This window comes from Chiloscyllium plagiosum, unplaced genomic scaffold (genome assembly GCF_037043375.1).
Source record: "Chiloscyllium plagiosum isolate Xiang-an unplaced genomic scaffold, Cpla_swu_hap1 HiC_scaffold_13, whole genome shotgun sequence".
Lineage (NCBI taxonomy): Eukaryota > Metazoa > Chordata > Chondrichthyes > Orectolobiformes > Hemiscylliidae > Chiloscyllium > Chiloscyllium plagiosum.
Window position 1 is genome coordinate 26,531,476 of NW_028270151.1, and position 20,610 is coordinate 26,552,085.

At 38.9% G+C, this 20,610-nt stretch overlaps 1 protein-coding gene across 1 annotated transcript in view; it reads right to left on the bottom strand.

Annotated features, from left to right (window-relative positions):
• Positions 1–607: 607 nt before the first annotated feature.
• Positions 608–20,610, bottom strand: part of LOC148148278 (scavenger receptor cysteine-rich type 1 protein M130-like) — a 36,321-nt gene continuing 16,318 nt past the window's right edge. The window contains exons 5-13 of the mRNA XM_087993947.1: positions 18,774–19,088; positions 15,829–16,140; positions 11,987–12,301; positions 10,434–10,748; positions 9,829–9,873; positions 8,041–8,346; positions 7,209–7,340; positions 5,326–5,394; positions 608–1,852 (exon numbers count right to left, since the gene is read on the bottom strand). Of these exons, the coding sequence (XP_087850073.1) occupies positions 1,797–1,852; positions 5,326–5,394; positions 7,209–7,340; positions 8,041–8,346; positions 9,829–9,873; positions 10,434–10,748; positions 11,987–12,301; positions 15,829–16,140; positions 18,774–19,088 (1,865 nt within the window). The 3' untranslated portion in view covers positions 608–1,796. The remainder of the gene's footprint in view (positions 1,853–5,325; positions 5,395–7,208; positions 7,341–8,040; positions 8,347–9,828; positions 9,874–10,433; positions 10,749–11,986; positions 12,302–15,828; positions 16,141–18,773; positions 19,089–20,610) is intronic.

Below are 20,610 nucleotides of genomic sequence, written 5' to 3' on the forward strand. Positions count from 1 at the left end.
ATATATGCAAGGTGCTGACAAGGTGGGACTAGATTGAGTTGGGACATCTGGTCGGCATGGACCAATTTGACCAAAGGGTCTGTTTGCATGCTGTACGTCTCTATGAATATATGACTGCGATTTTTGTTGCAGCTCAAACTGAGACAATTAGAAAGACTGCGTAAAGCAAACAATTGACCTGTCACTGATGGATCAGTTTAACCGCAGTGATGCTTTCAGCTATCCAGCAACAATAGTTTTCTCATGCAGCTTTATTTCATCTTGTCTCAAAAACTCCAAATGTAATGTTTTTGGGTAACCATTATCAGCAATATTATCAGTACTTCAGATGACAATACTTGTTCAACACTTAATAGTCAACACTTGTTGTTTCTGTGCAGCATTCTGGAATTATTATGATAAGTTGATGTTTCAAATTGAAATTGAATCCTTTATGTTCCAGTCAAAAATGCTGCACCTAGATAGAGATGAGTGTGTCAAATAGTCTCGTACAAAATGTCTTATTTAATAATTTGTGTTCTTATTTCAGAAATCTTTCTAAATTTGTGTGGATAGTTTTGCAAAGATTTGATCTTTGGTTATTGAAGCACACAATTACCTCTGATTGTCAAAGCAGTATTTATTGATAATTTGATATAACTCAATAATGATCTCAAATTTATTTTACATGCACTTGGCAACATCGAAACCAACTTAAATGCAATGCCTTTATTTTCATTGGATGACAACTGCTGAATTGGTTGAATGATTGAAACATATTACAGGTTCTGAGATACTATATTTGTCTTTTACAAAAGCCAGATTTGTCAATTTCTCTTAACTTTTAGAATTGGTTGCATTTCAAGGTTACAGCTATTATTGATAATTCAATTTTAAAAATTAATTTTACAGACATTTTTAATAATAATGTTGGCTTGTTTGCTTCCCTTTATTTGTTATATCCTCTATAGTTTGGATGGAATTGCAGTTCCATGACTTGTCATTTTTTTATATGTTTGTTGTTCATTCAACATCAGTCTATAAGAATTGTTGCAATTCATTAGCTGCAACTGAAAATATTGATGTACAGATTAATGTTTTCCCTACAAAAAGCTATTTTCCCCAGATATGTTATAAATTAAATGAAACTTTTGGGTGTGTGAAATACAGTCTCCTTTCAGGAATTAATTATCAATAAAAATCTCTCCTTTTAACAGTTCAATTTCATATTTGTTCACAGTTTTGAGAAAATAACAATTCATATGTCTACATATTGCAAGATGAAAAGTTTGCAGCGTACAACTGAATTAGATTTTGTTTGCTCAGGAGAGAGGATAATGCCTCATTCACTGTTTCATTAAACTATTTTACAACAGTTTTCAATCATCATTACAATATCATAACATATTTAGTAATTCACATATGCACAATAAGATAGAGGAAGGTGTTCATGACTAAACCTTTCCAAATCAAATTATCAAAGCATAAAAAAGTACTAACATGTAGAATTTGTACTACAATAAAGTCAAATTCACACTAAACCTAGAATGATTTTTTATTTTGTTCTGAATATAAAGGTTGTCCTGATTTACCATTCTCCACATGGTAAATTAATTACTAGGAATCTCACAAACTTTCCATGGAGCTTAGCCAACTGTAATAATTGCTGAATTGGTTGGATACAACTTGTGAATTTCAACACCAATATTTGTGCCAAGTCATTGTCGAAAAATAGGTAACTGTAACATACTTTGTTGTAAATGTCGTCCTCAATTACACTTTTGCTCAGATGAAAGTCCTCACAACTCCATCTCAAATTATTGAATTTCATCATATTCCCTTTCAAGTTCAGCATCAGATGGAGGAAACAAATCTAATTAAAAAAAGGAAAACAGGCTGGCATAATAAACTTATTACACTCGACTTAGGCCCAAGTGTTTTCAAACAGCCACTCCAAACGATAATGTAACAAATTGCTTTACCATTAATTATTACTATAATTCTACATCTCTTTTCAGCCACGACTCACTCAAAAAAGTGTTAGAAGTGGTTTAAATCGATAGACCTATTTACTATGTATTCTTGTTCCCAATGAAAAGTCCAGCAAGTTGCGCAGAGTCAGGAGAGAGAGTTCACATCAGGGTAAGAAATATCCGGAGTGAATATATACTTTGAGGAGTTTGGACGCAGCACAGGAATTCAGTGTAGAGGGGGAAGGGATGTTGATTGCTTGCTTTTTTTTCATAGTTTGTAATAGGTTGATGCTGAGGACGGGGGTCCAACAGACCAGCATGAGTGGCATCACAGGAAAATTATAAATTCATTGATTGGTAACAGCTATGTATTTCACTATTATAAGGTTACTTTCAGATTTAAGATAAATGGGAGAAATATTTAGAGGTTACGAACTAAAAGACTTGAAAGAATTTTTTTTAAAAGCATTAATTAAAAACTAATTGAATAAAACAGAGATGCAGGGTCAGGCCGTGAGTTGTACCTGCATGATGTGGGAGCTGATAGACCCCATTTTGATTTGCAAGTGAACACATTTGGAACGAGTGTTGGTTACTTGAGGAAATGCAGCTCAGAGTTGATGAGCTGAAGTCTGAACTTTGAACACTATAACACATCAGAGAGGGGGAAAGTTACCTGAACACTTTCAGGAGGCAGTCACAACCATGAGAATTCGGTCAATGGTCAGGAACAGGAGGGTGTGACTATAAATAAGGGTGCTGAAGGGATCTAGGAGGTAGCGCTGAAGGAGCATCAACCTTTGAGCCTATCTAACAGCTTTGAGATTCTTTCGTCCTGTATGGATAAGAGCTAGGTCTGCAGGGAGGATAGGCAAAGTGACTATAGCATCATGGTACCCAGAGCCAGAGCCATTCAAGAGGGGATCAAAAGAGAAATATATTTCTAATCCGGGATGGTATTGTCAGTGGAATAGTCAATGTTCTCTGTTGCCAGGACCAAGAGTCCTGAAGATTGTGTTTCCTGCCAGATGAACAGGTTCAAGATATCTCATCTGGGCTGGAGAGGAACTTGGCTTGGCAGGAAAAAGATCCAGCTATTGTAGGCAATAACATACTGAAAAAGAAAGAGATTTTGCCGAGGGAATATGAGTATCTCAGAGTGAGATTAATAGCAGAACCATAAAAGGTAATAATTCCTGGATTCTTAATTGAACCATGAATAAATTGGCAATGGGTCAACCAGGTTAAACAGGTAAACATGTGGCTCAAAAATTAGTGTCAAATTCATTAGATATTGGCACAGTACTTGTGAAGGAGGATACTGTTCTAATGAGACAGACTCCACTGGAATCATGCAGGGACCAGATCCAGGTGAAATACATAATGAGGGCTGTGGATAAGTCTTTAAACAAAGTCATTGGTGCAGGGAACAGAAATTATGGAAAATTTTAAAAGAGGGATGGGGAGGCTCTGAAGAAAATTATTAAAGTTTTCAGAATTGTACTTGTTCAGGATTTAGATTCACACACAGTAGATAAGGGGACAGTCATAGAATAGGCAAAAATGAGGACCTCAAATGCTGGAGATCAGATTCAAGAGTCAGGATTCCTGCCCGAAACGTCAATTTTCTAGCTCCTCAGATGCTGTCTGACCTGCTGTGATTTACCAGCACCACTCTAATCTTGACAGTCATAGAATCTCTACAGTGTAGAAACAGGCCACTTGGCCCCGAAAGTCCACACCAACCCACTGAATACCATCACACCCAGAACCATTATCCCTGGAACCCTGCATGTCCCATGGCTAACCCACCTAGCCTGAGCTGGAATTGAACCTGGATCCCCGGCACTGTGAGGCATCAATGGTAACCATTGAGCCACCATGCTGGCCCGAAGTCCTGTGCTGCCCCAGTCAATGTGAGACTCAGGAGGTTACTCTTAATTGTGCATGGTATATGAAAGGAGGTAAATGAGCTTGTAATATAGATTGATATTGGCCAGTACGAAGTTGTCACTATTACAGAGATATTGTAGCAAGGAGATTTTGGCTGGGAACTAAATATCCAAGGATAAGAGTCCTATTAAAGTGACAGGAAGATAGGCAGAGGGGATGGAGTATTCTTGTTCATAAGAAATGAAATTAAATTGATAGCCAGAAATGATAGAGTTGGAAAGCCTAGAGTCTGCGTGGGCAGAGTTGAGGAACTACAAAAGAGAAAAAGACTCTGATGGGAGGTATACATAGTCCCCATAGCAGTCCTCAGGATATGTGGCAGAAAGTAAATCAGGAGTTAAAAAAGACATATTATCATAACCATAGGGGAGCTTCAATATGCAGGTGGACTACAAAAAATCCAAAGAAAACAAATTCCTGGAATGTCTACAAGGTGTTTTGTTTTCAGAGCAGCTTGTGGTAGACCCCATTAAGGAAGAGGCAATTCTACATTTGATGATGTGTTATGAGCTTAAGGTGATAGAACTCCTCAGGGAAGCAGTAATCATGATAGAATTCATGCTGCAGTTTAAGGGAGAAGGTGGAATTAGATGTAACTGTATTATAATTAATTGATGGTAACTTCAAAGACATGAGGGAGGAATTAGCCAGAGTGTTTGGAAAGGGCACCTGACAGAGACGATGGTTGAACAGCAATGATAGGAGTTTCTAGGGCCAAGGAAGAAGAAACATACTAAAAGAGGAGGACAAGGCAACCATCACCGACATGGGAAGTCATGGACAGTGTTTAAAAAAAGCATACAATGTGGTGAAAAATGTGGGAAGCTTTTAAAACCACCATTGATAACTGAAAAGCAATAAGTGGATAGAAAATGAAATGAGGGTAAGATAGCCAGTAATATAAAAGAAGAATGCATGAGGTTTTTAAGATGTATGAAAGTGAGATGGAATCAATAGTGGACACAGGACTGCTAGAAAATGAGGCTGGAAAAGTATTTTTGGGGAGCAAAGAAAACGCAGATGAACTGTGGAAGACACCAGCAGCATACTATAATTTCAAAAGAGTTTGGGGGTAGAAGTGAGTGAAGTGGCTATCATTAAGAAGGTGTATAAATCCCTGTACTGGATGTATTTCACCTCAGAGCAGCAAAGTAGATGGCTGAGGAGATCGTAGAGGCATTGGTCGTACTTCCTTTTTAAGGTATTCCTTTCTTTTATGTCAGTCTTTGTCCGGGGTGGGGATAGAATAGTGTGTTATAGGTCATTAATTTGGCCTAACTTGGATATGTATATCACATTTATATCATTAATTGCCATTATGATATTATTCAGTGAACCTCTGAATGTAAACATATAACCCGAAAGGTCTGCAGTCTTGAATTTAAAGGTTATCACATGCATAAATATTAAAAATAATTACCTGGCCCTGCACCAATGTCCTGAGCTTTAATCTCTTCATAAACAGGGTCAAAATTTCTGTTTTTGTTGGCTGTAGAATGAAGAATGTCAGATTATAGATGAGCAAATGTCTAATGCTAATAGAAAAACAGAAATTGCTGGTGAAACTCAGCAGGTGTCAAAGCATTTGTGAGGAGAAAGTAGAGTTAGAGTTAATATTTCAAGTCTGGTGATGCTTTTTCAGAATTACCCAGCCCTAGTTGTCCTTAACAAATTAATGGTGAGCTGCCTTCTTGAACCAGTGCAATCCAAGTGCTATAGGTAGACTTTCAATGAGTTAAAAAGGGAATTCCAGGATTTTGACCCATTGGTAGTGAAGAAACAGCGATATATTTCCAAATCAGGAAGGTGAGTGGCTTTGAGGGTACCTGCAGTTGGTGTTATTTCGATATAACAGCTGCCCATATCCTTTGAGATGGAAGTGATTGTGGATTTGGAAGGTGCTGTCAAAGGATCTTTGTTTAATTTCTGCAGCATTTCTTTTCAATGGCACAGACTGCTGCTACTAAATGTCAGTGTTGGAGAGATTGAATATTTGTGGATGTTATGCCAATCAATTAGGCTGCTGTTTGTCCTGGATAATGACAAGCTTCTTGAGTGCTATTTGAGCTGCACTCATCCAGGCACATGGGAAGCATTTTATCATGCTTCTCACTTGTACTTGCAGATGATGGACATGTTTTAGGGAGTCAGGAGGTGGTTACTTGTTGCAGTATTCTTAGCATCTGATATATGTTTCAACCCACTGCATTTATATGGCAATTTTATTTCAGTTTATGGCCAGTAGTTTCTCCCGGATGTTGGTATTAAGGGATACATTGATAGCAATGCCTTTGAATGTCAAGGGACAGTGTTTAGATTGTTTCTTATTGGAGATGGTCATTGCCCGGCATTTGTGTGCAATGAATGTTACTTGCCACTTGTCAGCCCAAGCCTGGATATTGGCCAAGACTTGCTTCATTTGTATATGGGCTGCTGCAGTATCTGAACAGATATGAATTGTGTAATAGTTATTGAACATCTCCACTTCTAACATATTGATGGAGAGGAAATCATTGATGAAGCATATGAATTAGTTGGGCCCAGACTGCACCCTGAGGAACTCCTGTAGAAATTTCCTGGAGCCGAGATGATTTGCATTCCAAAAACCACAAACATTTTTGTGTTTTTCTGCCTCCAAGCAGCAGAGTCTTCCCCCAATTCCCATTATTGCTAGGGCTCCTTGATACTGCACTGAGCTTAATGTGGCCTTGATTTCAAGGGCTGTCACTGTCACCCCACCTCTGGAATTCAGCTCTTTTGTCCATGTATAAACCAAGGCAATGATGAGGTCAGGAGTGGAGTGGCCATTACAAGAACCATAGTGGGTATCTTTGAGCAAGTGTTAGCACTGTTAAAGATACCTTTCATCACTTTAATAATGTTTCCTTTTCACCCATGCTCACACCACATTTTCCGAACCAGTTTACTCTCTGAATGAAAGCAGTTCTCAAGTTCCCTCAACTCTTCTGCAAATGATTTAAATTCTATGCCTCCTGGCTGTTGAATTTTCATCCGAATGAGATAGGTTCCCCATCCACTCTATTCCAGACTTCATTATCATGTACGTATTGATTGGATTTCCTTTAGATCTCGTCCATTCAAAAAAGAAGTCTTGACCCAAAACATGCCATAATCTTTCCTCAAGGACAAAAAATTGTCAATCACAGCAAGTTCATGGTATATCACCTCTGTAATTTCTTGTGTGTGATCACATTGTAAACTTTAAGAATCGCAGAACAATAAATGAGCAACAATCAGATTCTCCATTTATGGGGCAGCAATATTAATGGGAAATTAACCAACCTTTCTGGAAGCTTCTCTGTAATTCTGCAGCCAAAGCAAGTGAGACAGCAATCAAAAGAATAACAAGAATGGAAGGGATGATGAAAGTAGGGGGGCTTTCCTGGTTGAAAGGTGCTATGAGTTTCTGCTGGCCTGTAAGAAAGTAATAATAATTATTAATGAAAGAATGATAATGACACAGGGAAATTCTGCCTCACACATTTCCTTGTGATTGATTGAATTGAAATATTTTGTTGATTTAATTGAGCATTACCTGACCAGAGCTATGTTATTCTCTTTCTCATTACAATTACCTTAAAATAACAACTTAGTTATGATTCAGCAAGGACACATAATCTCAATCTTTCCCTTTCCAACCTTTGTACAGCTGTCAATCTCACCCTGGTGTACAGCGCAATTGTACTGACGATATACAAATGTTTCAGTTGTGGGAAGATAATGGGCTATAGCATGAATAATGTAAACATGTAATGTCAATGTATGAAGGAGTAAACATATATTCAAGTTTAATAATGGTTTCAAGATAGTTAGCAAAGTAAATATTGCAGAAAGGAAAGTAACCTGCAAGTGGACATTGGCAGAGTAACTGAATTAGTAGAATGGTGGCAAGTAGAGCTCAGATTGGGATCGTTTTAAGTGATACACTTTGGACTGAAGTTTGAGGGAACAGAGTACTTTCTAAATTAAGAGATGCTGTCAATGGTGAAAGAATTATATTCAGTCATGACCAAAAGACCAGAGTTTAGAATGCAGGGATAGGGTGAGTGAAATAATGGAGAGTTTTAAAGGGAAGAATGTGAATGGTAAATAGTTCACTTTCAAAAACACTTACCAGAACATATCACATTGACATCCTCTTTATGATCACAGTTGTGATCGCCCATAGCTGACAATTGGCAGTCCCACAGGAATAATTCAGTTCCTTTGCATTTAACCTCATCCATCCAAATTGTGCCATTACCTTGGTCGAATATCATTCCTCCCACAGTCCAAATTGGGCCACCACAATTTAATTGCTGACAGACAACAGCAGCATCCTGTTTATCCCAGGAATCATCACAAACTGTTCCCCATGTACCGCTGAAGAATATTTCAACTCTTCCGGAACAATTATCAAATCCTGCAGTTAGCCGTAACTCTACAGAAACAAAATATGAATAAGAACTTGGGGTATCAACATGCAGATTGATAAAATTATTTTATTTGCCCTGTTCCAAATTCCAACACACATGCTACTGTTTGATGCCATTTAGATTAAAGTTTCTGGAAACAGAAACTGAATTTGAATAACCAAATAAATATTGTGGTGACAAGAGAAGTCAAGAGAATGACATTCTGTGGCAAAATAACTCACCTTCAGTTTCCTCATCACTTGACCACCACTTACAAGGCACAAATCAGAAGTGTGGTAAATTACTCTCCATTTGCCTGGAGGACTACAGTTCTACTTGCACACAAGAAGCATTACAGTAATAATAAATAAATGCCAGTCTAAACAGTGACTTCCACTCAACATGAACAAAAATACAAAAAATTGATAGTGGTATGTATCACCAAAAGATTCAGTAACACTCTGAGGCTCATTCAGCAGCAACTTCCAAATTCACAACCTCTCTCACCTCATCAGAGAAGGATGCCAGGTGCAGGCTAACACCACAACTTGCAAGTTATTATCCTGTCTTGGACCTCTTTCAGTTTTGCTCAATAAATATCACATAATTCCCTCTATGCGAGCACCATGGGTGTCCCTTATTCCACAGGACAGTGTGATTCAAGAAAGCAGATCACAGCAACCATCTCAAGTACAATTAAGGATCAATAATAAATGCTGCAATTAATAGCAGCACCCACATTTAATGGATGATTAAAACAAACTCACAGATCTGGGCTAATTCATTGCAATTAATAAAACTAAATTGTTTTTCCAATGCATATCATGGAAGATAATTGTTCACTGTTAAAAATGGTTAATGAGAGTGTTTAAAATATAGAAGTGTCAGCAAATTAATTTTAATTAGGCCCACTGACTGCAATTAAAAGCCTGACATAAAGCTATGTGCAATTGTTATGCTGAATGTGCCAGAATGCATAATGTTGAATAGTTCCTAAGAGGGAACAATGTGTTGAATTCTAATTTGAAATTCTGTGTGGCTACAGTCTGACAGGTAATGCTGCGCTGCCTGGATCAGACTCATGAAGCTCTTTTGTCCCCCCAATATTTAGTCAATGGATAATTCCTTCAAGGCTTTCCATTCATTAGCAAAACTGAATTACCAAGTGTGCCTTGATATATTGCTGTTGCTACACTCAATGTAATCAGTCCTGGCAAAGATAACAATAGCTGGAACTAAGGTAATCGTGCACTGCACTTAACCTGAATCAAGACCACTCATGACTGTATGTAAAATAATTGGGCACTTAACACTATCAATAGCACTCTACGCTGTATGCAAAACAATATATTTCGTAGCACAAAAGTCAAGATGATGGACACACTTCAAAGAACCACTTCACAGTTTTTCCTTTGTTAATTTCTTAAAAATTCAATACCTATCATACAGCATATATTAATATCCATACTAATAATTACCTAAATGTTCTGGAACAGGTCGGATTTCACTTTTCTTTGAATCCCTCTGATTGTGTATTTTCCTTGGACTTAGTTCTAAAATAAAACTACATCTATTACTTCAACAACAACTTATACAGCAATGCCCCTTTGTACTTCTTGAGGGCCATCATAAAATTAAACTTATCACAGAGGCACACAGAGTGATATTGAATCAGATAATAAAAAGTTTATCAAAGAGGTGCGTTTTAATGTTAATGTAAAAGAGAAAACAATGTAAAGAAACAGATGCATGTTAAGGCGAGGGTTATGATTTGAGATCATGTCTACTGAATGGAGCCCCAAAATTGTGGATCATTTATAACTGGAAATGCAGAAGAAGCAAGAATCAGTGGAAATCAGATATACTGTAGAATTGTGGGACTTTGACACAACAAAAGCAAAGAGAAGTAATGCTATGTAGAGACTTACAAATGAGGATGAGAATTTAAAACTCAATTTGCTGCTGAACCAGGTGTCCATGTAGGTCAGAGAGCAAAAGGATGATGTGATCATGAACAACAGAAATTTGAATGAACTTAAATTTACGAGTGATAGAAACATTTGAATATTCACAAATTATTTCAACTGAAATAGGGTCCATTTGCCGTTCTTGCCTGAACAGATGACTCCAACATCCTCCTGATGATTACAATTATGTTTGCCCCATGGTGAAGATGCACATTGCCACAGGAGTGTATCATGTGAACAACAATTCACATCATCGAGCCAGATCTGTCCAGAACCACTTCCAAATGTAACAGGAGGCTCCACAGATTGGGCAGAGCCACAGCTGAGCTGTTTACAAACAACTTCCGCTTCCTCCATTTCAAAGGAATCTGCACAAACAGTCCCCCAGGTTCCATTATAGAAAACTTCTAATCTGCCCTGACAGAGAGTTGGACCATCCTGCAGTCTAACAGCCCTGTGCTCTGTGGAACAAAAATAAGAACTTTAATCTTCTGTTCCATTTAAATATCACTGCTCAAATATACAAAGGAAAGGTCAATTTTTTTGATGTAGACCGAAATTAATATAAGAAGACAGTTTATCAAAGAGCTTCCCTGAAGGCTGAAGAGTCAAATAAAGTAAAATAAAAGACAAGAACAGCCTTGTATTATGAGGGATAACAACGATGTAAGGGCTTAAAGTACAAAAAGTAGAAAAGCTCATGGGGTGAAAAATGACTGAGATCCCTGAATATTAACTTGCCAGAGAAGGAAATGGAAGACGCAACAAAATACCTTCCTCAAAATGTGCCCTCTCCCCCCAACCCCTGACCTTGAGAAACTACACAGGCCTATCTGCACCTGAAAAATGAGTTTATTGGTAAACAGGGTAGGAGACCAAGTCTGTGATGCTGATCAAAGTCAGGATACTATGAGGCATATTGAACTCTGACAGATAGCGCAGGGCCTGCACACAGTCCAACTTGAAAACCAGTTGCCTGATATGACTCTTAGGATGATTTACTGAAGTCAGGGGTAGAGCTTGTGCCTCCTGACCAACCAGGGTATTATATGCCATTATATGCCATTCAGTCAGGACGGATTATAAAGTTTAGGCACTTCAGCTACAATGGAAGACTATTATGAAAATATGTAATTGGCTTCAGAAAATATTTATTCAGCTTTGAAAAACTTTATCTTGCTTAACTGTAGTAAAATTGTACTTTGTTTAAGGCTTTTCATGTAAAAACCTTAATTAAACATTTATTTAGGAGTTAGAAGATGGGATGTGCACCTAGGTTAGTGATAGATGGGTTATTGACCGGAATGGAGTGTGCAACTGTATTTTATGTATAAAATTCATTACTAGTTGCAACTTGGTGCAGAGCCTTTGAGCAGCTCCCCTCATACATATGAATAAACCATTTGCATCTTGGACTGGGGCTGTTAAGTGTCAACTCTGTTACTTAACGTTGTCCAGGTGGCCATTTAAAATAAGATCTAAGTCAAAACATTTAATTTAGAAGATACCCAATTGTCTGCTGCACTCTCATTATACATTGTGCTTTCATGTGAGCAAACCAGGGCCATTCCTATATTACCGACAGCACTGAACAAAAAAAATGTACAATTTGATTACAATGACTAAATATCTACAACTCATGTTTGTTAGATTCCTGTATTATTGCCATGCAAATACACTATTTGAAAGTACATCTCACCCAAGCAGATAACTCTAGCATCTTCTTTATGATTGCAGTCGCTCTCACTCCATGGCCCAGCCAGACATTCCCATAAAACAGACTCATTCATGCTGCAGTTCACATTATCTAACCAAATAGGCCCCAAGCCTGGACCAAACCAACCGGAAATTGTTGCATTTAAAGCCTGTCTGCACTTCAGCTGGTTACAGACAACTTGGGCATCTGTTAAATCCCAGGAGTCATCACACACTGTTCCCCAGGTTCCATTGGAATAAAGCTCCACCCTTCCAGCACAGCGACTTCCACCATCCACCAATCTTATCTGAATATGATCTGCAGAACAGGAATAATTAGACAGTTTCTGGTGGAGGAAACAATTCCTGCTTTCCTTATAGTGGATTTATTTGAAAATGATGGTCTGTTTCACATTAATTTCCTTACAACAATCAGTGAGTTATATTTCTGTCAATTAGTTGTTCCTTTTTTTTCCTATGTCACTTTCAAAATGAAAACTAATTGCTTAACCATGTAATTTGCAACTATTCACAATTCAAATATTACAGTACTGCAGCTAGTCATGGGTATGAAAGAAGAGTGTAAAGTAATGGCTACCCTTATGATGCAGAACTGAACTCCATCTGAATCTAGGCAGAAGTTGGAACTGCAGATTCTGGAGATTAGAGTCAAGATTAGAGTGGTGCTGGAAAAGCACAGCAGGTCAGGCAGCATCCGAGAAGCAGGAAAATTGACGTTTCGGGCAAAAGCCCTTCATCAGGAATGGCCCTTCATCCTGATGAAGGACTTTTGCCCAAACCGTCAATTTTCCTGCTCCCCGGATACTGCCTGACCTGCTGTGCTTTTCCAGCACCACTCTAATCTTGACTCCATCTGAACCTGCCTGCTTAAAAGGATATTTGCAAGTTTTAAAATCCAGTCTCCTCACATCGATGTTATAGTACAAATGACATTTCTTGTCTTTCTCAGCCATGTTTCTAAAGGTTGCATGACAACTTACTGGCTGGCCAGGTTGTGCTGAAGGCATAGAGATTAAACTCATTGACGGTTGAGGGATGTACTGGTCAGGCTGAACAGCACTAAATTTCCCTCAAATAGTTGAACACACCTATAGTAAAAATATTACTTCCAATGAGCACTTATAAAATATAAACTTGTCAAGTTTTAATTACAGACTGCTACCAATGTTTCAGTTGGGTGTTTTGTTTCCTTCCACTGTTCAACTGCACAACACAGAAACATTTGTAGCCCAAACAATTGGAATTCTTTGCTATGTACTTTCATAGCGATTTACATGCAGTTGGATCAGTCATAGAGTCATACAGCTTGAAAACAGGTCCATTTGTCCAATTCTTCCATGCCAACCAAATTTCCCAAAATAAAATAGTTCCATTTGCTAGCATTTGGCACAGATCATTCTAAATCTTTCCTATTTATGTTCTGTCCAAATCTCTTTTAAATGTTGTAAATGTACCTGCATATATCACTTCCTCTGGTAGTTCATTCCACACACAAACCACTAACTTGTGTGAAAAAGTTACCCCTCGAATGCCGTTTCAATCTTTTTCTCTCACCTTCAATCTGTCCCTATAGATCAAACCCTCCAACCCTGACAACATCCTTGTAAATCTTTTCTGAACCCATTCAAATTTCACAACATCCTTCTGATTGGAGGGAGACCAGAATTACACACAATATTCCAAATGTCCTGTACAGCCACAACATGACCTCCCAACTCCTATTCTTAATGCTCTGACCAATAAAGTAAGCATATCAAATGCCTTCTTCACTATCCTATCTACCTGTGACTCCACTTTCAAGGAACTATGAACCTGCACTCCAAGGTTTCTTTGTTCAGAAACACTGCCCAGGACCTTACCATTAAGTGTGTAAGTTCTGACCTGATTTGCCTTTCCAAAATACAACACCTTACATTTATCTAAATTAAACTCCACCTGCAACTCCTTGGCCCATTGTACACGGAGGTAACCTTCTTCGCTGTCCATTAAATCACCAATTTTGGTGTCATCTGCAAACTTACCAACTACACCTCCTGTGTTCACATCCACATCATTTATATAAAGGCAAAAAGCAGTGTACTCAGCACCAATCCTTCAGCACACCACTGTTCACAGGCCTCCAGTCTGAAAAACAATCCTCCACATGACCTTCTGTCTTTTACCTTTGAGCTAATTCTGTTTCTAAATGGCTATTCTCCCTGTATTCCATGTGATCTAACCTTGCTAAACAGTCTACCATAAGGAACCTTGTCGAATGCCTTACAAAGTACATATAGATCACGTACACCATTCTGCCCTCATCAATCCTTTTTGTTACTTCTTCAAAAAACTCCTTAAACCTATTTGCCAACATTCCAATCAACTTGCCCATCACTGATGTCAGGATGACCAAGTTCTCTGACTTCACCTTACCACCTTTTGTAACACCACGGTAACCAACCTGCAGTCCTCCTACACCTCACCTGTGATTAGCAAATGATACAAGTATGTCAACAAGAGGCTCAGAAATCACTTCCCTATCTTCAAATGGAGTTCTAAGATCTAAGATACACCTGATCAGGTCCTGGGGATTTATCCACCCTTATGTGTATTAATACATCCAGCACCTCTTCCTCTGTAATATGGACATTTTTCAAGCTGTCACCATCTATTTCACCTCTTTCGATATCTTTCATGTCCTTCTCTATGGTAAACTGATGCAAAATGCTTGTTTAGTATCTGCCCAATCTCCTGCGGTTCCTGACATAGGCTGCCTTGCTGATCTTTGAGCAGCCTTGTTCTCGCCATAGTTACCCTTTTGTCCTTCATGTATTTATAAGATCCCTTTGGATTTTCCTTTAACCTATTTGACAAGTCTATCTCATGTCCCCTTTGTGCCCTCCTGGTTTCCCTTTTAAGTATACTCCTACTGCATTTATAGTCTTCTCAGGATTCACTGGAGCTCTGCTGTCTGTACCTGACATATGCTTCCTTCATTTTCTTGACCAAAACCTCAATTTCTCTAGTCATCCAGTATTCCACATACCTACCAGCCTTGCCTTTCACCCGAACAGGAACATACTGTCTCTGGGCTCTCATAATCTCAGTTTTGAAGGCATTCCATTTTCTAACCATCCCCCACAAATAACCTTTGAAAGTTCTTGCCTAATACCATCAAAATTTCTCCAATTTAGAACTTTAACCTTTTGATCTGTTCTATCCTTTTTCCATCAGTATTTTAAATACAATAGAATTATTACACAGGCCCCAAATTGCTTCCCCACTGACACCTCAGTCACTTGTGCTGCCTTATTTGCCAAGAGGAGGTAAAGAGTTACACCTTCTCTGGCAGGTACATCCACATCATGAATCAGAAAATTTTCTTACACACACTTTAAAAAATCCTTTACATCTGAACCCTTAACACAATGGTAGTCCCAATATATGTTTGAAAAGTTAAAATCCTCAACCATAACCACTTTATTCTTCTTACAGATAACTGAGATATCCCATCCTATCATTTCTTTGCATGCTGCATAACTATTGCAAAGTGTTTACAGGATAGAAACGGCCTGTTCAGGCTAACAGTTCTATACTTCTCATCTCTTCTCAGCCATCTTCATCAAAGACAATCGCCCTATTCTCGTAAACATATCTCACTCTTAATGTAGCTAGCGTCCCTTGTATGAATCAGTGCTGTAATCACAGCAGATCACAACTTCAAAGTTGTAGACACAGTCTGAAACCATACATTTCTCTTGAATAGAATTATCGACTCTGAGGGTCTTTATCCCATAGCTGGCAGCAGGACAATGGTTACATGTGAGGAAATAAAGAAGGTCGTACCAGAGCACACCACTCCCACGTCATCTCCAATTGATGACTGCTCCGTTTTTGTAAAAGTGCAATTCCAAAGGAAGGGTTCACTTCCGTTGCACCTGACATTACTGATCCAGGTCGGTCCGGTGCCTTTCCCAAACTTCAATTGGTTGTAAATGCTTATTGCAGAGCCACATTTCAGCTGTCTGCACACCACTTCTGCTTCATTGAAATTCCACTGAGTGTCTATCACTCTCCCCCAAACACCGTCATAATAAACCTCCACACGGCCTTCGCAAATACTCTCTCCGTTCACCAATCGTAACTGCCAATCTTCACCTGTAAGAAGGCAATTTTATAATCAACGTTCATGCAATGTTTCAAAAAGACATCAACTGAAACATAAATTATGACCATTAATTATTGCACAATTTATCTATTCCCCAGTTAATGAATAGAGGATAGAAAGCAGGAATAGAAAGTAGCCGGCAATTGATCGCGAGGAAGATTAATGTTTCAAAAGACTCGGTCAGAGCTGCTGTGCTCAGACGGACAGTACTGTCTCCGTTTGCCAGTCGTAACTGCCAATCTTCACCTGTCAGAGTGCAATTTTATAACTGTTCATACAATGCTTAAAACGGCATCATCTGAACATAAAATATGACCATTAATCTTATTGTGCGATTTATCTATTGCCGAGTTAATAAACTGAGAATAGAAAGCAAATAGAGAATGTAGCCCCGGTTTGCAAGATAAAGATATTCTGAAAGATTAATGTTTCAAAAGATTCACTCTGAGCTGCTGTGCTCAGAAGGACAATGTCTTTACAGGCAAGCAAATCGAAGTCAGGGAGATATATTGTCAGTTGAACTTTCAGACAGCAACGACTTTCCAATTTTTTAATCTTTCAAGAGATGTGCACATTTAAAGTTGCCATGATAGCTGGAATCCATTGGTCTATCTTAGTTTGGGGTTGAAAGAGATTCACGCTTCCACGTGTTGGTAAATTAATGCTTCTTCGCTTATTCCTCCCTGAATGGCTGTGATAATAATTTAATGTCTCTTTGTCTTAGATTCTTTCGCGAGCTAGTAAAAGAATATTTATTTTCACCATCTGTTGCTTTCAGAATATTAAAAGTCACAATCAAGCCACTCTTTCACTACAAGAGCATAAAAGTATTGTTAATGAATACCTTCTTCACAAATTTAGCCCTGTGAACACTGCTTGTATTCAATTAATCGAAAGCAGATATGTTGTCATTATGTGATATCCCATATGCTATATATTGTTCCCAGAGTGCTTTGACACTGAGTTTCATACACCTAGTCTGGACTGGGTCATGGTTCATTGAATCATACAGCGCAGAAACAGACCCTGAGGTCGTACTTGTCCTCGCAGACCAGCTATCCGAAACGTATCCAGTCCTATTTGCCAGCATTTGGCCCATATTCATGTACCCATGCAGATGCCTTATAAATGTTGTAATTGAACCTGCCTCCACCTCCTCCTTTGGCAGCTCATTACATACATGTACCACCCTCTCCGTGCAAATGTTGCCTTTCAGGTCCCAATTAAATCATTCCCCTCTCACCGTAAACATATGCCCTCTAGTTTTGGACTTCCCTATTCTGAGAAAGCGACCTTGTCTATTTATCCTATCTATGTCCCTCATGATTTTATGAACTTCAACAAGGTCACCCCTCAGCCTCCAAACCTACAAGGAAAACATCCCCAGCCAATACAACCTCTCCTTATAGCTCAAACCCTCCACTCCCAGCAACATCCTTGTAAATCTTTTCTGAACCCTTTCAAGTTTCATAACATTGTTCCTTTAGCTGGGAGACCAGAATTGAATGCAGGATTCTAAAAGTGACCTCACCAATTCATTTACGCGGCATCCTACCTCCTACCCTCAATGCACAGACCTGTGAATATAAGTGTGCCAAATGTGTTCTTTACCATCTTGTCTACCCGTGACTTCACTTTCAAAAATCTATGTACCTGCACCCCTCCGGTCTCTGTTCAGCAACACTCCCCAGGGCTCTACCATAAACTGTCTAAGTCCTGCCCTGGTTTGCCTGACCAAAATGCTCAAAATCACAACCTGGTGTTGTGTGATTTTTAACGTTGTCCACCCCAGTCCAACACTGGCACATCCACAGCACAGTTATCAAAATGCAACATCTAAATTAAAATCCATGTGCCATTCCTCGGCCCATTAACCTATCTGTTCAAGATCCATTGTACTCTGAGATAACCTTCATCACTGTCCACCACACAGCCTATTTTATCCACTTCGCACCTATATATGGTCACATGGGCGGGAGGTGTGCTCATCAATTTGTAACTTTCAGGAGCAGACACTTCAATCCAATGTGCTCACATCTAGCTGAGATTAAGCACATTGTATTGAAAATTAGTAGAGAAGTTCTTTTGTGCAGTAGTAATGCCCTCATCTCTGAGCCAGGAGAGTCTCTTTGGGAGAAGACATCTCAAAATTTGAGGGGTTGTTGTGGAGCAGTGGGAATGTTCTCACCTCTGAGCTGGGAGACCCAGGTTCAAGTCTCACTTGCTGAAGAGGTGTGCAGTGATATCTCTAAACAGGTTGATTGTAAAATACATGGATTAGTTACACCACATATCTGGAACTCAGATTCCAACAAAATTCAGGGTGTAAACTCATCAATATCATATCAGGTGCACCCAAGACTGTGTAGATTTATAGCTGTTTCACTATACCTTCTGCAACACCCTTCAGAGGAAGTGTTCAATAGTTTTATGTTACTTTCTTGTGAAAATGAGCAAAAAGTGAAGCAAGATAGAAAACTCTGATATATTGGTCACTCTGCTGTCCTTCAGTTCATGCTCATATATAACTTAAACAGGACAACCAATTGCACATGTCAATGTGCAAATATGTGATCATATAATTATGAGAATAGTTGATACAAGGCAATGAAGGATTCCTTACCTGAGCAGATGACACCAGCATCATTTCTGTGTGTGCACCGATGTTGCCCCCAGGATACAAAGGGGCAATCTGTCAAACGCATTTCATTGCCATTACATTCAATGATATGCATCCATATCAAACCATCTCCCTCTCCAAACAATGCACCACCAGGAGTTGATATCGCAGTCCCACAGCCAAGCTGATTGCAGACAACGTTTGCGTTCTGTAAATCCCAGTAGGTGTCGCAAACTGTGCCCCAGGTATCACCCATCAGTATTTCCACTCTTCCTGAACAGGTATTATCACCGCCAACTAACCGTGGTCCCTTTTGACCTTTTTCCAAAAACAATAATTATTTTTCAAGCTGATTAATATTCACTTAGAAAATATTCACCTCAATTAATTATCAAAGTGTGCACAAAAGTAATAATTCTAATGAGGAAAATGAAGAAATGAGACAGAAACTCTGAAATGATCACAGAAGCAGGTTCTCATCCATTAGATCGCTGGATCGCTGAAGCACCACAGTGGAAGAATCAGAGTGGAAAACTCTCAAGAACACTTGTTGGGAAAAAAAGAGTATAGTTTGTATTTTGGAAGGAGCTGAGAATGTGCTGAGTGAAGTTCTATCTCTTTCTGAAAATCAAATGCTGTCTGCATTGATCATTTGACTGAAGTTTAATATAAGTTTCCGTAAGCAGCCCTCCAGTACAGAGCTGCTGTAATCAATTGATTAACTTTCTCGTTCAATCTAGTTTCTGTATCTGTAGAGGAACTGACTGTGCTTTTGTTTTTATCTGGGCTCATGAAAATATAAAGGTTTAAGTGTTTAGAGCACAGTTAAGATTACATGAGAATCTGTGAATTTAGTGAATGTAAAAATTTCATGGAGGGCGAGGAAAGCTTTCTCTTCCTTACTTTTCTCACTCTTCAGAATTTAGTTCATATTGAGGTAAAGTGTGAGATGTGGATTGGTGAGTGGCTAGTACCTTAATCTTCTTATCAATCACTTGTAAAGGTATGGTAAATGCAAGGCGGAGCTACCTGGTTCAGTGGAATCCACCTACTATACCACATGAGAAGTAATGGAAATATCACATGTCTTAGACAAGCACAACTGTCCCTGTCTACTTGAGCTCTGCTATTAACTCAAGCAGCAGTTGTAGTTCTGGGGTGAAAACACAGAACAGAGAATGGCATGAATACCATGTTCAAGGAGGTAGTAACACCGCAGGAGTGAATGGGTAACCACTCGGAGCTCTAGGAGAATCAAGGAAGCAGTGCAAGAGAATCACTCTGAGATAATATCATTTGCAAATAATTTGCCATAAGATCATAAGATACAGGATCAGAATTAGGCAATTGGGCCTACTGAGTCTGATCTGCTATTCAATCATAGCTGGCACATTTCTCAATCCCATTCTCCTGCCTTCCCCTATAACCCTTGATCCCTGAAAATCTTAAAGCCACATAATGACTTGGCATCAATAGCCTTCTGTAGCAAAACGTCCCACAGATTCACTTCCCTCTGCCTGAAGGAATTGCTCCTCAGCTCAATTCTAAAGGGTCATTCCTTTACTCTGTGGCTGTGGCTTTGGGTCTTCGTCTCTCCTACTAATGGAAACATCTTTGATACATCGCGTGTGTCCAGGCATTTTCCATTTTGTTTAATACTGACAGAAATAGTTTCTCAGTGGAATTCAGTCAAGTCTGTGACAAATCTGTGTCATTATGGTTGATCGGGCTGCACAGTTGCAGAGGAAGCAGAAAACAACAGCAATAGTGTTAGAGTATCCATTGAATGGGAATGAGCATGTGTTTCAGCAGATGTAGATTTGACTCTAGAATCAAGTTT